General features: G+C 41.7%; 1 protein-coding gene across 4 annotated transcripts in view; it reads left to right on the forward strand.

Annotated features, from left to right (window-relative positions):
* The window catches only part of LOC119719483 (piwi-like protein 1), a 35,392-nt gene that overhangs the window by 16,323 nt on the left and 2,394 nt on the right, over nucleotides 1-16,675 (forward strand). For 3 of the 4 annotated variants that reach the window (XM_038188957.1, XM_038188958.1, XM_038188956.1), the window contains 9 exons: nucleotides 6,086-6,260; nucleotides 6,623-6,801; nucleotides 8,067-8,187; nucleotides 11,217-11,401; nucleotides 12,218-12,293; nucleotides 12,820-13,020; nucleotides 14,030-14,136; nucleotides 15,424-15,494; nucleotides 15,867-16,020. In XM_038188957.1, coding sequence (XP_038044885.1) covers nucleotides 6,086-6,260; nucleotides 6,623-6,801; nucleotides 8,067-8,187; nucleotides 11,217-11,401; nucleotides 12,218-12,293; nucleotides 12,820-13,020; nucleotides 14,030-14,136; nucleotides 15,424-15,494; nucleotides 15,867-16,020 — 1,269 coding nt within the window. The remainder of the gene's footprint in view (nucleotides 1-6,085; nucleotides 6,261-6,622; nucleotides 6,802-8,066; nucleotides 8,188-11,216; nucleotides 11,402-12,217; nucleotides 12,294-12,819; nucleotides 13,021-14,029; nucleotides 14,137-15,423; nucleotides 15,495-15,866; nucleotides 16,021-16,675) is intronic. The other variant, XR_005269946.1, reaches the window with a different exon arrangement.

Genomic DNA, 16,675 nt, shown 5'->3' on the forward strand with positions numbered 1-16,675 from the left:
TGGGACTATTGTTTTCATGAAGTTCAGCATGTAGTACTTTCTAAATCTAGGATATCAAAGCCCAATTCATAAGCTTTCTTTTAGTACAAGAATAATTCAAATTGCTCTCGTACTTTTCAAGTTGCAGATTTTTAAACACAACCAACGCTTGAAAGTTTTGTCCACGGATCACAAACAAGGATCACAAACAACGCTTACCTTTTTGTGATCCATGGACAGAACTTTAAAACAGTGGTTGTGTTTAAATTTCCCTAACTTGAATATTGCATGAGTGATTTGAACGATTCTTGTACTCAAAAGAAAGCTTTATATGAATTGGGCTTTCATATCCTAGATTTTGAAAGTGCTACATGCAGAACTTCACTAAAACAATGATCCCGACATTTGGTTTCTTTTTCTTTTGACTCACCTTGTATATCAGTTTAGTTCACTTGAGTTTGTTTTTTTTTAGTCCGATGTATTCGGTTCTGTTTGGTTCCGTTCTAATCACTTTGGTATGGTTGAGATCGGAATGGTTTGGTTCGGTTCAGTTCGCATCAACTCAGTTGTGTTTGATTTGGTTTGCATTGATTCAGTTCAATTTTGTTTGTTTGAGTATGACCTGGTTGACTTTAGATCATTTCGGTTTAGTTCCGTTTAGTTGAATTGGCTTTGGCTTGATTTGGTTTGGTAGGATTGGGTCGGCCTAGGTTGGGATCAGTTGGGTTGAGATTATCAGTGAATGGATGGTGATTGGGTTTAGATTAGTTTTGGGTGATATAAGCAACGGCTAAAGAGGGGTGTGGGGGACACTCACCCCCCCACCCATAAAAAAAACACAGAAAATTTGGCATCCGGAGAAAGCACAGCCATATGAGTTACCACGATTAGCTGAAAGAACATAAAGTCCCTTTTTTCTGTGAAACTTTCAAAAGCAAAACTTTTTTTTTTGCGAGTGGCTGTTTATTGTAAACGTCCCTTAGAAGCGAATAGCGGTAGTTATTGTCTAATGTAGCCATGATAAACATTTTGAACGCTCCCCCCCCCCCATGGGAAGATAGTGTCACTCCTCCCCCCCCCCCCCCCACACTATTTGGTTGTACAGAGGGCGGGTGTCCAGTGGAAAAACCTTGTCTACCTTTGTAACCTCAAGACCCACCCCACATGTACCCCCCCCCCCCACCACCCTAGGATGAGAACCCTGGCTACGGCATTGGATATTAGTGGATTGAGATCAGTTGGGTTGTGATCAGTGGATTGAGAGAAGTTGGGTTTGGATCAAATAGGTCAAGGTCAGGTGGGTTAAGAGCAGTTTGGTTGAGATCAGTTGGGTTGTGATCGGTCAATTGAGATCAGTTGGGTTGAGATCAGTTGAGTTTGGATCAGTTGGGTTTGGATCAGTTGGGTTTGGATCAGTTGGTTTGGATCAGTTGGGTTGAGATCAGTTGGTTTGGATCAGTTGGGTTTGGATCAGTTGGGTTGGGATCAGTTGGGTTGAGATCAGTTGAGTTGAGATCAGTTGGGTTGAGAGAAGTTGGGTTGAGAGAAGTTGGGTTTGGATCAGTTGGGTTTGGATCAGTTGGGTTTGGATCAGTTGGGTTGTGATCGGTCAATTGAGATCAGTTGGGTTGAGATCACTTGGGTTTGGATCAGTTGGGTTTGGATCAGTTGGGTTTGGATCAGTTGGTTTGGATCAGTTGGGTTGAGATCAGTTGGTTTGGATCATTTTGGTTTGGATCAGTTGGGTTTGGATCAGTTGGGTTGAGATCAGTTGAGTTGAGATCAGTTGGGTTGAGATCAGTTGGGTTTGGATCAGTTGGTTCAGATCAGTTGGGTTTGGATCCGTTGGTTTGGATCAGTTGGGTTGAGATCAGTTGGGTTTGGATCAGTTGGGTTTGGATCAGTTGGGTTTGGATCAAATAGGTCAAGGTCAGGTGGGTTAAGAGCAGTTTGGTTGAGATCAGTTGGGTTGTGATCGGTCAATTGAGATCAGTTGGGTTGAGATCAGTTGAGTTTGGATCAGTTGGGTTTGGATCAGTTGGGTTTGGATCAGTTGGTTTGGATCAGTTGGGTTGAGATCAGTTGGTTTGGATCAGTTGAGTTTGGATCAGTTGGGTTGAGATCAGTTGAGTTGAGATCAGTTGGTTTGGATCAGTTGGGTTTGGATCAGTTGGGTTGAGATCAGTTGGGTTTGGATCAGTTGGGTTTGGATCAGTTGGGTTTGGATCAGTTGGGTTTGGATCAGTTGGGTTTGGATCAGTTGGGTTTGGATCAGTTGGGTTTGGATCAGTTGGTTTGGATCAGTTGGGTTTGGATCAGTTGGTTTGGATCAGTTGGGTTTGGATCAGTTGGTTTGGATCAGTTGGGTTTGGATCAGTTGGGTTGAGATCAGTTGGGTTGAGATCAGTTGGGTTTGGATAAGTTGGTTTGGATCAGTTGGGTTTGGATCAGTTGGGTTTGGATCAGTTGGGTTTGGATCAGTTGGGTTTGGATCAGTTGGGTTTGGATCAGTTGGGTTGGATCAGTTGGGTTTGGATCAGTTGGGTTTGGATCAGTTGGGTTGGATCAGTTGGGTTTGGATCAGTTGGGTTTGGATCAGTTGGGTTGAGATCAGTTGGGTTTGGATTAGTTGGTTTGGATCAGTTGGGTTTGGATCAGTTGGGTTTGGATCAGTTGGTTTGGATCAGTTGGCTTGAGATCAGTTGGTTTGGATCAGTTGGGTTTGGATCAGTTGGGTTTGGATCAGTTGGGTTGAGATCAGTTGAGTTGAGATCAGTTGGTTTGGATCAGTTGGGTTTGGATCAGTTGGGTTGAGATCAGTTGGGTTTGGATCAGTTGGGTTTGGATCAGTTGGGTTTGGATCAGTTGGGTTTGGATCAGTTGGGTTTGGATCAGTTGGGTTTGGATCAGTTGGGTTGAGATCAGTTGGGTTTGGATTAGTTGGTTTGGATCAGTTGGGTTTGGATCAGTTGGGTTTGGATCAGTTGGTTTGGATCAGTTGGCTTGAGATCAGTTGGTTTGGATCAGTTGGGTTTGGATCAGTTGGGTTTGGATCAGTTGGGTTGAGATCAGTTGAGTTGAGATCAGTTGGTTTGGATCAGTTGGGTTTGGATCAGTTGGGTTGAGATCAGTTGGGTTTGGATCAGTTGGGTTTGGATCAGTTGGGTTTGGATCAGTTGGGTTTGGATCAGTTGGGTTTGGATCAGTTGGGTTTGGATCAGTTGGGTTTGGATCAGTTGGTTTGGATCAGTTGGGTTTGGATCAGTTGGTTTGGATCATTTGGGTTTGGATCAGTTGGTTTGGATCAGTTGGGTTTGGATCAGTTGGGTTGAGATCAGTTGGGTTGAGATCAGTTGGGTTTGGATCAGTTGGGTTTGGATCAGTTGGGTTTGGATCAGTTGGGTTTGGATCAGTTGGGTTTGGATCAGTTGGGTTTGGATCAGTTGGGTTTGGATCAGTTGGGTTGGATCAGTTGGGTTTGGATCAGTTGGGTTTGGATCAGTTGGGTTGGATCAGTTGGGTTTGGATCAGTTGGGTTTGGATCAGTTGGGTTGAGATCAGTTGGGTTTGGATTAGTTGGTTTGGATCAGTTGGGTTTGGATCAGTTGGGTTTGGATCAGTTGGTTTGGATCAGTTGGGTTTGGATCAGTTGGGTTTGGATCAGTTGGGTTTGGATCAGTTGGGTTTGGATCAGTTGGGTTTGGATCAGTTGGGTTTGGATCAGTTGGGTTTGGATCAGTTGGTTTGGATCAGTTGGGTTTGGATCAGTTGGTTTGGATCAGTTGGGTTTGGATCAGTTGGGTTTCGGATCAGTTGGGTTGGATCAGTTGGGTTGAGATCAGTTGGGTTTGGATCAGTTGGGTTTGGATCAGTTGGTTTGGATCAGTTGGGTTTGGATCAGTTGGGTTTGGATCAGTTGGTTTAGATTAGTTGGGTTTGGATCAGTTGGTTTGGATCAGTTGGGTTTGGATCAGTTGGGTTGGATCAGTTGGGTTTGGATCAGTTGGGCTTGGATCAGTTAGGTTGAGATCAGTTGGGTTGAGATCAGTTGGTTTGGATCAGTTGGGTTTGGATCAGTTGGGTTTGGATCAGTTGGTTTGGATCAGTTGGGTTTGGATCAGTTGGGTTTGGATCAGTTGGGTTTGGATCAGTTGGGTTTGGATCAGTTGGGTTTGGATCAGTTGGGTTTGGATCAGTTGGTTTGGATCAGTTGGGTTGGATCAGTTGGTTTGGATCAGTTGGTTTGGATCAGTTGGTTTGGATCAGTTGGTTTGGATCAGTTGGTTTGGATCAGTTGGGTTTGGATCAGTTGGGTTGAGATCAATTGGGTTGAGATCAGTTGGGTTTGGATCAGTTGGTTGAGATCAGTTGGGTTTGGATCCGTTGGTTTGGATCAGTTGGGTTGAGATCAGTTGGTTTGGATCAGTTGGGTTTGGATCAGTTGGGTTTGGATCAGTTGGGTTTGGATCAGTTGGTTTGGATCAGTTGGGTTGAGATCAGTTGGGTTGAGATCAGTTGGGTTGAGAGAAGTTGGGTTTGGATCAGTTGGGTTTGGATCAGTTGGGTTTGGATCAGTTGGGTTTGGATCAGTTGGGTTTGGATCAGTTGGGTTTGGATCAGTTGGGTTTGGATCAGTTGGTTTGGATCAGTTGGGTTTGGATCAGTTGGGTTTGGATCAGTTGGGTTTGGATCAGTTGGTTTGGATCAGTTGGGTGTGGATCAGTTGGTTTGGATCAGTTGGGTTTGGATCAGTTGGTTTGGATCAGTTGGGTTTGGATCAGTTGGGTTTGGATCAGTTGGGTTGAGCTCAGTTGGGTTTGGATCAGTTGGTTTGGATCAGTTGGGTTTGGATCAGTTGTTTGGATCAGTTGGGTTTGGATCAGTTGGGTTGGATCAGTTGGGTTAGGATCAGTTGGGTTTGGATCAGTTGGGTTTGGATCAGTTGGTTTGGATCAGTTGGGTTTGGATCAGTTGGGTTTGGATCAGTTGGTTTGGATTAGTTGGGTTTGGATCAGTTGGTTTGGATCAGTTGGGTTTGGATCAGTTGGGTTGGATCAGTTGGGTTTGGATCAGTTGGGTTTGGATCAGTTGGGTTGAGATCAGTTGGGTTTGGATTAGTTGGTTTGGATCAGTTGGGTTTGGATCAGTTGGTTTGGATCAGTTGGGTTTGGATCAGTTGGGTTTGGATCAGTTGGGTTTGGATCAGTTGGGTTCGGATCAGTTGGTTTGGATCAGTTGGTTTGGATCAGTTGGGTTTGGATCAGTTGGTTTGGATCAGTTGGGTTTGGATCAGTTGGGTTTCGGATCAGTTGGGTTGGATCAGTTGGGTTGAGATCAGTTGGGTTTGGATCAGTTGGGTTTGGATCAGTTGGTTTGGATCAGTTGGGTTTGGATCAGTTGGGTTTGGATCAGTTGGTTTAGATTAGTTGGGTTTGGATCAGTTGGTTTGGATCAGTTGGGTTTGGATCAGTTGGGTTGGATCAGTTGGGTTTGGATCAGTTGGGTTGAGAGAAGTTGGGTTGAGATCAGTTGGGTTGAGAGAAGTTGGGTTTGGATCAGTTGGGTTTGGATCAGTTGGGTTTGGATCAGTTGGGTTTGGATCAGTTGGGTTTGGATCAGTTGGGTTTGGATCAGTTGGGTTTGGATCAGTTGGTTTGGATCAGTTGGGTTTGGATCAGTTGGGTTTGGATCAGTTGGGTTTGGATCAGTTGGTTTGGATCAGTTGGGTTTGGATCAGTTGGTTTGGATCAGTTGGGTTTGGATCAGTTGGTTTGGATCAGTTGGGTTTGGATCAGTTGGGTTTGGATCAGTTGGGTTGAGATCAGTTGGGTTTGGATCAGCTGGTTTGGATCAGTTGGGTTTGGATCAGTTGTTTGGATCAGTTAGGTTGAGATCAGTTGATCAGGCATGCAACTTTTCTTCGGATCAGCTGATTTCCTCTTTTTTTTACTAGAAAAACACTGTTCAAAGTCTTGGAAAGATTTCAATTTCCTCTTTTTTTGTGACTTCCCAGTTGCATGCCTGGTTGATAAGATCAGTGGACTGAGAGAGGTTGGGGTTGGATGAAAAAAAGTAACCAAATAAATTCTGCATGGCTGTCATTCAGGTACAACAACAAGACCTACCGAGTGGACGACATCGACTTTAATATCAATCCCATGAACACATTCGACAAGTTGGACGGCACTAAAATAACCTACGCCCAGTACTACCGGGATGCGTACGGGTTAAATATCAGTGATCTAGGACAGCCACTGCTGGTCAGCAATCCAAAGAAAAGGGTGAGTTATTTCAGATCTTATTGAAAGGGCATTATATAACACCCAAGTAAATCCTTGTCATTTGATTGGAGGATTGTAGGTCAAGGGGCATTAAATAAACAAACCATTGCACAGCCTATGTCAAAACCATTCATTTTTGGTTCCATTCACCCTGCATTTTTGTCCCATCTCTTTTGATCTATTGCACGCTGCGCGCACTCTACGACGCGCAGCGGCCCGACACTATACAATCTTTGCGCTATTTAAACCATTATCATGCATAAAGGCAGTACACAACACTCACCAGTCAACCACAAAGTAAGGACCAGGAACATGTCAATAATCACAGGCAGATTTATTTGTGTGTTTTTTTATTGTAATAGGATCAGCGCCGGGGAATGATTGATCACATCCACCTGATCCCTGAGCTGTGTACCCTGACGGGGCTCAGCGAAGCTATGCGCAGTGATTTCCACGTCATGAAGGACCTGTCTGTGTACACTCGCATCACGCCCAACGTCCGCATGAAAGAGCTGACCAACTTCATCGGTAGCTTTCCCAGGTCAGTAAGGTTTATTTTTCCTTACATCCGGAAACATTTTGTTAAATAACAATTGATGGTAATCTACATTCAGCCAAACTTTTGTGCACCATTTTAACAGTAAGCCAGCACTTTACACAAAAATAACCTGCCCAGCGTGTGAGTGTATTGATTTAAACTCAGTGACATCCAGTGATGTAGAACTGGAGCCCAGGACTCGGATTCAAGTCTGTCTCAAGTCGCCATTTTGTTGACTCTGACTCGACTCAAGTCACATAGGCAAAAGACTTGGGCTTGGATTCAGACTCGGCCATCATGACTCCGATTTGACACTAATGACTTGTGACTCGTGAGCAGTGAATCATATATTTATTTACACCAAAAACAAACCATTTCAGCATATTTCTTTTTTCCCCCCCAAAGTAGCATTTAAGTAAGACTAAAGAACGTTAAGCACATGAAATGTACCACATCTCACTCCAGGTGGTGTTTCAAATGATGAAAGTTTGTCATTAAATGCACCCCTCCCTATATCCTGCAACATCTAATATATTACATATCACTTTAAGTGAGTCAATCCTGATTCACATCCATCCATCATCCATCTGTTTATAGTCCGCCCACCAACTAGAGGGTTGGACTCCATGGTGATCATGTCTACTTGACCCAATCGCTTTCTTCCGATCCATTGATCCATAGATATTTCATCCATTTTATATAAATGTTACTCAGACTCGAACTAGAATCAAATGACTCGTCGCTTGGACTTGGATTTGGACTCAGCCACGACCCAATGAACCGATCCAGTAAGCCCCTCCCACTGCGCACATGGGCAAATTAACACGTGCTCCTCTCCAATGCCACGCTGCATTTTCCTTCCGCGCGCATCATACGCGCGTGCACGCATGACGGACTTTTGTGCATGCACGTCGGACATAAATCAAGGCTGTGATTGGTCAGAATACCATGGGGCGGTGCTTACTGGATCGGTCCATTGACTTGAGACTCCGACTCGGACTCGACCCTCAAGTGACTCAACCACAACACTGGAGACATGAAACATAATAATGTGTATGCTTTACAGAGTGGACTTTTAATAATAAGTTTTGCCCTTCACCGATGTATAAACACTGTATACTCAGTGCATAGACTGGACCTTTGCTGGTAATTGAAAACATAGCTTGCCAATGGTAAACATGAATGCCACAATCACAAAATATTTTATTCGGGCCCAGGCTGACCTAGAAAATAATGATTTGTGACCTGTGTTCTTAACCTTCTTTCAGGAATCAAGAGGCGAATACTTACCTGCAAAAGTGGCAGGTGAGCTTTGAAGCTCAGCCAGTCAGGATCAACGCTCGCATCATGGATCGGGAGAAAATCCTCACCGGTCACCAGGGAAAGAATGTGAGTCTGACAAAGAGATTGGGATGTCGAGCTGAAGACCAGTTTATAAGTTACATGTAGTTTTAGTGAATGCGAAGTGAATTTGACGACACGAAACGTTTGTCGTGAAATTGGCTAGAAAGGTTTGTTGGATACTTTCTATTTCCTTTTTTTTTTCCTTGGAGCAACAAAATTGTTCATATTAAAGAAGGGTGCCTAAAAACTAACCTGTTGAAGTTTCAGCTCAGTGGATAAAATACAGGGTGGGTAAAAAAAAGTGAAACCCAAATGTCGGGACGTCTGTTTTTGGGAAGTTCTGCATGTGCACTTCCAACATCTAGCATTTGAAAGCCCAATTCATAAGCTTTCTTTGAGTACAAGAATCATTCAAATCACTCATGTACTTTTGAAGTTACGGAATTTTAAACACAACCTTTTCATATCCTAGATTTTGGAAGTGCTACATAGAGAACTTCACTAGAACAATGGTGCCGACATTTGGGTTTGGGTTTTTTTTTATTCACCCTGTACATTTTGAGAAAACAGAAAATGTATGTGCAAGTTATTGTATCTTGTAACCAGATTCTGTTGCTAACACTCGTAAATATGTGTGTGTCCATAACTATATTTTGAGAACACTTTGAATGTTACTTTTCCTCTTTAGGTGGAATAATTTCTCAGGATATGTGATACCAGTCCTTTCTTCACTTTGAGCAAGGTTGAACTGACATTAATTCGGTAGAAACTTTCCTGGGTAGTTGGCAAAAATCCTGAAAGTGTTTGAAAAGAAAAAGAACAGGCATTGGAATAATGAGATTTGTGAAATCAGTACTATGTTTTGTTTGCTTATAAATGATCGTTGTGAGCGCTTCTTAAAAGGGGAACTAGTACCTGAAATCCCCCAAAATTTCATGTTTTGGATTGCTTACTTAGCCTATTTCAAACATCTGGTTGAAAGGAAACTAACCTAATGTCTTATAGTCAGGTGGCTTAGATCTAATTTTCGTCAAGATCGTGACCGACTGGTCCAAAGCACCAAACTTGGCAGATATATTCTTATAGACCTAGAGAAGATATTTAAAAGGGGTGACACCTGAAATTCTTTTGGGAAGGGTGCCTAATTTGCATAAATCGTTCATCCCTGTCGTGTAATATATTTATTCCCATATTTGGGTATATTTCTATTTTTTTATTTTTTTGAAAAGTGTATTTTGGGGATTCTACTTACATATCTTTACTTAAATAACATTTTCCAAAGCATATAAGTGACTGAATAATTATGAGGACATAGTAACGATAAAAAATGGCTACTATTATGCCCTAAAATTGCGCGCAGATATCATCAATTAGTCTTGCCAAACATTAGCATTGATGAACTTCAAATTCACCGAGTAGCTTACTGGTACAGCTACCCTATTAAAACCTTATGCAAAATCATGTGAACAATGATAACATTGTGATATTAAGCCCAGAAAACAAAAACTGGGAAAAAACGAGGTGTCCATAAATTAGGCTAACAAGTAGGTGAAGGGTTGCCTAACATGGAACACTGGAACAAGTTCAAGGAAATTCCCCTAATTATTGTTGAGAAAACGTTTTGGCGTAGACAAAATTATTGTAAACAACAATAATCTCTTATTTAGGGGGATTTTGTTGAACTTGTTTAAGTCCCCACGTTACCCTTCCCGTACTAGCCCAATTTACGGACACCACATTTTCTCCCCTTTTTTGGTCTTTTGGGCTAAACATCAAGATGTTATCAATTTTCACTTGATTTCCCACTTATTTTTGTTAGGGTAACTATGCCAGTAAGTAACTTTGTTAATTTGAAGCTCATCAATACCCATGTTTGGCAAGACTAGTTGATATATGAGGAAAAGGTAAATGCGCGTAACTTTAGGGTAAAATAGTAGCAATTTTGGTTCTTTACTATGTCCTCCTAATTATTCAGTCACTTATATGTTTTACAAAATGTTATTGAAGTAAGAATATGCAAGTAGAATCACCAAAATACACTTTTTAAAAAAATAAATAAATAAAAATATACCCAAATATTGGAATAAATATATTACACGGCAGGGATTAACGATTTATGCAAATTAAGCACCCTTCCTAAAAGAATTTCAGGTGTCACCCCTTCTAAATATCTTCTCTAGGGCTACAAGAATCTATCTGCCAAGTTTGGTGCTTTGGACCAGTCAGTCACGATTCCGACCATATGCCACCTGACTATTACCGTTGCCGAGAAAAGAGGAAAAATCCCCAGTTGTTTACATCGCACACAACGGAGTACGAATATGTTTTTCGTGTCGTTCTCAGTATATGATATACACGTTGTGTGTCTCGGGAACAGCATTGACCAATCACCAAAGTAAAAAAAAAATGACGTTTCTTTAACGTCCGCAAAAGGGAAACACTTTACGTATGAAATCACAACTAGCATCCAAATAGCTCAATTAATGGGGTAGCAAAAGTGGACCCCGAATTTCGTTCTTGCACGTAGGAATAACACAAAAACACCCAGTTTTGAAAGGATAGTGGTGTGGATGTTTATATATCCTACTTCTTAAGGTTCTTTCGGATTAACATCATCTCGTTCAAAGCACGTTTTGTAGCCCAATTGGGCTGTTCCAGGACCTAGTGTCCCTTTAAAGGCACAGAGGATTATTTGCATTTGTCTCAAAAGTAACCTTCTGAATTATCATTGAAATGCTTACTTGGATTAAAGATTGTACTGGTACTAAACAATCTGTAAAATTGTTTTGTCTGGCTTGCTGTCATTTAGAAAAAATCAAGAAATGTAGGTGATTTCTAAGGATCAGTCGATTGACTGATTTTTTGGAAAATAAAGAGATCTATTGACGAAATAGTGTTTCATTATCAAAAGGTTGTGTATGGTTTTTCACTCTTTTCTTGTAAAGTGTAATATCCACAGCTGAAACTTCAACAGCTTAAATTTTGGATATTCTTCTTTGGAATTTTGAACAAAATGCATGAAAAGAAAATAATCCTATAAGAAAATAATCCTATATGCCTTTAAACATCAACAGGAGATTTCCTTGGGGGAGAATGCAGAGTGGAGCAGAGATCTGCGGAAGGATCTGCTGAGCTGTATTGGTCTGCACAACTGGCTGCTGATCTACACAGCGCGTGATAGCAAGAACGCCATGGAATTCCTGAACGCCTTCAACACAGTGGCACCGCGTTTGGGAATGGAAACCAGACCACCCTTAATGTAAGACTGCTTACAAGATAGTTAGTTGGGTTATTTGAGCCGAGCCCAACTCCAGGTGTTGAGGCAATTGAGTTGAGTCTGAGTCTAAGTTTAAAAGCAATTGGGTCGAGTCTGAGTCCAAGTTTGGAAGCAATTGGGTCGAGTTTGAGTCCATGTGTGGAAGTAATTGGGTCGAGTCTGAGTCCAAGTTTGAAAGCAATAGGGTCGAGTCTGAGTCCAAGTTTGGAAGCAATTGGGTCGAGTCTGAGTCCAAATTTGGAAGCAGTTAGGTCGAGTCCGAGTCCAAGTTTTGAAGTGATGGGGTCGAGTCTGGAGTCCAAGCTGGAAGCAACTGGGTCGAGTCTGAGTCAAGGTTTGGAAGCAGTTGGGTCGAGTCTGAGTCCAAGTTTGGAAGCAGTTGGGTCAAGACTGAGTCCAGGTTTGGAAGCAAATGGGTTGAGTCTGAGTCCAAGTTTGGAAGCAATTGGAACGAGTCTGAGTCCAAGTTTGGAAGCAATTGGGTCGAGTCTGAGTCCAGGTTTGAAAGCAGTTTGGTCGAGTCCGATTCCGAGTCTCAAGTTGCAAAAAACTGCACTGTGGAGAGCAGTGAAGCATGAATGAATCTGCCTGCTTGCCATGAGCTTAACGACACCAAAACATTGTGCAGGGATTTGAAGTGTTTCCGTACTCCACAGAAGATTGCCTCAAAATATTTTGAAGTGTGGATGCAAACTTGATTGGCTAAAGTGGTTTTGCCAATCTTGAAGGGCTTTGAAGTGCAGAATTTATTTGTTTTCCTTTTACTCTCTCTTTCATTATTTGTTTGGTGTTCTTTAGATGTGAGCTACGTGATGACCGCACTGAAAGCTTTATCCGTGCCATCCGACAGAACTTGAGTCCCCAGACACAGATGGTGAGTGTGATTAAAGGCTGCCTTCTCAATTTTGACTTGAAAGCCTGTACTCCCATAGCCTTGACCAAGTCTGTCTACTTGTTCCCTGAGAGAAGACTGTTTACCATAGCCTGAACTACTTATAATAGTGAGCATATATTTTTCGTCAAGGCTGTCTTTTGCCTCGACTGTTGGGGAAAAGTTAGATATGTGTGTGTGGGGCGTAATTAAGCAAGCAGATAAGCAAGGGGATCGTTGAGGCTACTATGCACGGCGCAGTGTTGTGGCAATTTACAAGTACAGTACAATGGGTACGCAAATCAGGCTAATATATGCTGTACGGTAGCGGCCGCTTGCTACGGGAACAAGTAGACAGACTTGGTCATGATCAAAAGCTAGTATTCCCATCAAATGTCATTGGAAGCTGTTTTTTGAAGTGAACTTGCATGCTCAGTCGCCTCATCGCCTTATTTTCACAAAGCCTAATAAGCACTTTTACCAGCAGTATTCAGAATTTTGTTTACTGTTTTGTTCCATCGTTACCCAGGTTGTGTGTATCCTACCAACTATTCGTAAGGATCGCTACGACGCCATCAAGAAGTTCTGCTGTCTAGAGGCACCGGTACCCAGCCAGTGCATTGTGGGTCGCACTATCAACAAGAAACAGACCGTCATGTCCGTAGCTACCAAGATTGCTATGCAAATCAACTGCAAGATGGGGGGAGAGTTGTGGACAGTTTTAATTCCAGTAAGTCATACAATGGTATTCAATCTCGTGAATATGTATGAGCGTAATGTTCTTTATTCATTTTTTGTAATCATGTCAAAAATATTGACAGTTTTAACGCGAAATTCAAAACAAGGTTTTTTCCCAAATACGTCAATGTTGGCAGTTATTTTATGTTTGTATCCAAATGAGAAATTTTTGGCAAACATTTTCATTGTTAACGGCAGGCTTTGACATGAGTCAATGCCGTCTTAACCTGTTAGTCCCAGTACCGCCCCAAAGCACCCCAGCACTTTGCAGTAAATACAGTGTATTACAGGCAAAAATAAGTGTATTACAATGTTATGTATTTATTACTTAAAGTGCAGTAGATGAATTTGGTGTCTGGTTCCCAGACTGTGGCCTTACTATCATTGCATAAAAAAATAATCAGTGACCAGTCTAATTTCTGGGACACACTACTGACACTAGGGTATGTGTAACTGAGTCACCAAAACATGTTCCAATTTATAAAGGGGCTTCAGAGAAACCTTTAAAACATGACCATTAATTCAAGTAGAAACTTGCAAAGACAATTTTAAAAAGTGCTCCCAAATTCCTCTGTGTTGGCCATTTGTGAGAAACTGCTTCACTGTTAGCAACATTTTCCGAGTTGTGAAGATATCCTGTATATAGTATGCTCTGTCCCCTAACGACGGGCAGAGCATACTGTCCAAAACGTTGAGTTTCTCCCTGTCACATAGTGCTACCATAAATCTTTATCTCATTGTGAAAATTTGTCAATCGACACAGCCAAATAAAGAGCTGGAGATTCCTTTACATTTGATGTAAATGTTTCACTTTTTTTGTAAGTTAGTTGCTTTGTGCAATTACCGGTACAGTTTTTGAGTTTTTACACAAGTTTTTCCAGTGAATTCATGTATCGATGCATGCTTAATTGCAATACATTGAATTGGTGTTCTACAAAAGTTAAATAGCTTTGTCTTTAGCTCATTCTGTCTCCGTTTGTCTTCCCATTTATTACCTTCAGTCCAAAATGTTGATGATGGTGGTAGGAATCGACTCTTATCACGACTCCGCCACTAGAGGGCGCTCTGTCGGTGGCTTTGTCGCTTCCATGAATCATGACCTTAGCAGGTAAGTACACTATTTGGTCATTGTTTCACAGTGTTACTTTTCATGCAGTCGTAAGCCAATTCAGCTGCACAGCTTTAGTAACTTGAGCCTCGTGGTTACTGTAGCTGTACACACGAGGAGCAGACAACATCACTTATAGCATGGACAGTGTCGCTAGCAGAAAGTAAATATCTGCAGGAGTTGTTCTGAATCACGTCCCAATTCCGTGCTGTGGCCTCGTGGTTACAGGCATTACATTCATAGTCTGCGGGTAATTCTGCAGGTTGTGGGTTCGAGTCCAGCCTAGGGTTATGGTGTGCGTGTGCCCTTGGGCAAGGCACTTTGTCACACATTGTTTCTCCCCACCCAGGTGTAAATGGGTACCTGTGAGGGCAGAGATGGTTATTGTGGTTGAATAAGCTTCCTTGCACCTAACAGGTTGCATGGAGCTGTATACTTCCCAGGGAGCTGAGATGGTATTTGGAATGTTTCATGGGCCCAATGAGCAGGGGTAATAATGATGTAGCACCATGAGCGCTGGTACCTGGAAGGTACGTGCGCTTTGTAAACACCCACTATTGGTATCATTCTTGGATAAGCTTGATACAATCCAATATCACATCACAGATGCCATGCGCTGAACCGACTAATAATAGCAACCTTGCACGCCTGTGCGTCATGTCAACGCTTGCGCGAACCCATTCATGGATTCGCCAAATTACAAACCAACTACTAACGCAAATTTCCCAAAATGCGTCACTTGACGCATCTTTGGAAATGGCCTTCTTTTATTGTTTTCTTCCAAATGACAGCATGCCAGAAAGAATAATTTCACAGGGAGTCTAGTGCCATTACTATCTCTTTTAAACAATGTGAGCTTTTCAACAATAATTTCATCAGTTACTTTTTGGATAGCTGCAAATGATCTACTCTACCTTCTACTGACAAAATCCTTGTTCAATGTGGAGATCGGACTCGTACCAAAAACCCTGTGAAATAATTCCGCATGAAATTTTGTCACTCTTAAAAAAAAAGTTTTTGAAGGGGATTTAAAAAAGTGTTTTAAAGTGCATTTCATTACGGAATCCAGTTACTAGAAACCAACAAATTGTGCATGCATTTTCTTTGTTTTCTCAAAATGTATCGTATCCACTGAGCTGAAGCTTCAACGAGTTTAGTTGTTATGCACCTTTCTTTAAGATTTTGAGCAATTTTTTTGTTCTTCAAACGGAAAAAATTGCACACAAAAATGATCTTATGGACCTTTTAAAATATCCACTGTCGCTCGCCATGTTATTGTGTTTACAGGTACTTTTCACGATGTACATTCCAGCACACAGGACAGGAGCTCATTGATGGTCTCAAAGTCTGCATGACAAGTAAGTATATGATGGAGCACACATGCTTGGAGGGACAGTTAGTGTGAAATAGCTTAATTTTTCCGTCCCGACTTTGCTTCTATCAGCGTCTCAATTTTGCTTCAAATCTCCATGCTATAGACCATTATCACGTTGCGGTTATCTTGATTTTTCCCCCATTCAAATCAACACAACCAAAGCGAGGCTGGAGGAAAAAATAGTCTGGTTCCTTCTTGCACAAAAAACATTATCATTCAGTACTGTTATTGGATACAGGGAACATGACCGAAATGGTGGCAGCTTGATAAAGGTCCACTGCAATCTGCCAGTCTGCCCCTCCCCTGGTTATGCTGCTGGTCATGACTTTCCCTGCATGTATATTTTTTCGTTTAGGTGCATTGAGGAAGTTTAAAGAAATCAACGGTAAGTTGCCCGAGAGAGTCATCATCTATCGCGATGGCGTCGGCGATGGGCAACTGCCGGCTGTGGTGGAGTATGAACTACCACAAGTGATTGATACCTTCAGAATGATAGGAACAGACTATAGGTAGGTTGAGCACTCTCACTGGTGTTGTAGTTGAGTCCATCGCCAGTCCATCACACAAGCCCAGTCGTAGGTAACAGCATAAATAGTGATATTGGAATGTTTTTTGTAGAGTTCGTTTGAATAGCTTGTGACGTTGCTTGTGACGTTGTTTGTGATGGACTAAACTACAGCGCGTCCCCAAATGCCGCAACATATTTTTGCGAGGCTCTAGCGTCACTTTGGAGCATGTACTGCAATAATTTGTATATAATTTTTAAGCTTGGAATCTTAAGTTTATCCCTGGCAAGTATTGGTTTGATTTTCAAAAAAGTTTTGAAATGATTTGTGTTCAAATAAGGCATATCAAAAACAAATTTAACTGATTTCAAGGAAAATCAATCATGCACATTTTTTCTAATGTGGAAATGGTTTGTCATGATGCGACGATCTTGTCGTCTTTTACTTTCTGTGTTTTTTATTCTCTTTGATCCACGTAGACTACACCTTAAAAGAATTCACATTATTATTCTTCGTTTCAAGTTTTATTTTGAAATTTTCAACCTAATGACTCGACTCTACGCGACTCGAGTCACTTCTTTAAAATTACTTGACTCAATTCAAGTCACAAAATTAGGACTCGATACAAATCTGCCAAAAAAATATGTTACATGGTATA

Source organism: Patiria miniata, unplaced genomic scaffold (genome assembly GCF_015706575.1).
Source record: "Patiria miniata isolate m_02_andy unplaced genomic scaffold, ASM1570657v1 HiC_scaffold_8, whole genome shotgun sequence".
In the NCBI taxonomy this organism is placed as follows: Eukaryota; Metazoa; Echinodermata; class Asteroidea; order Valvatida; family Asterinidae; genus Patiria; species Patiria miniata.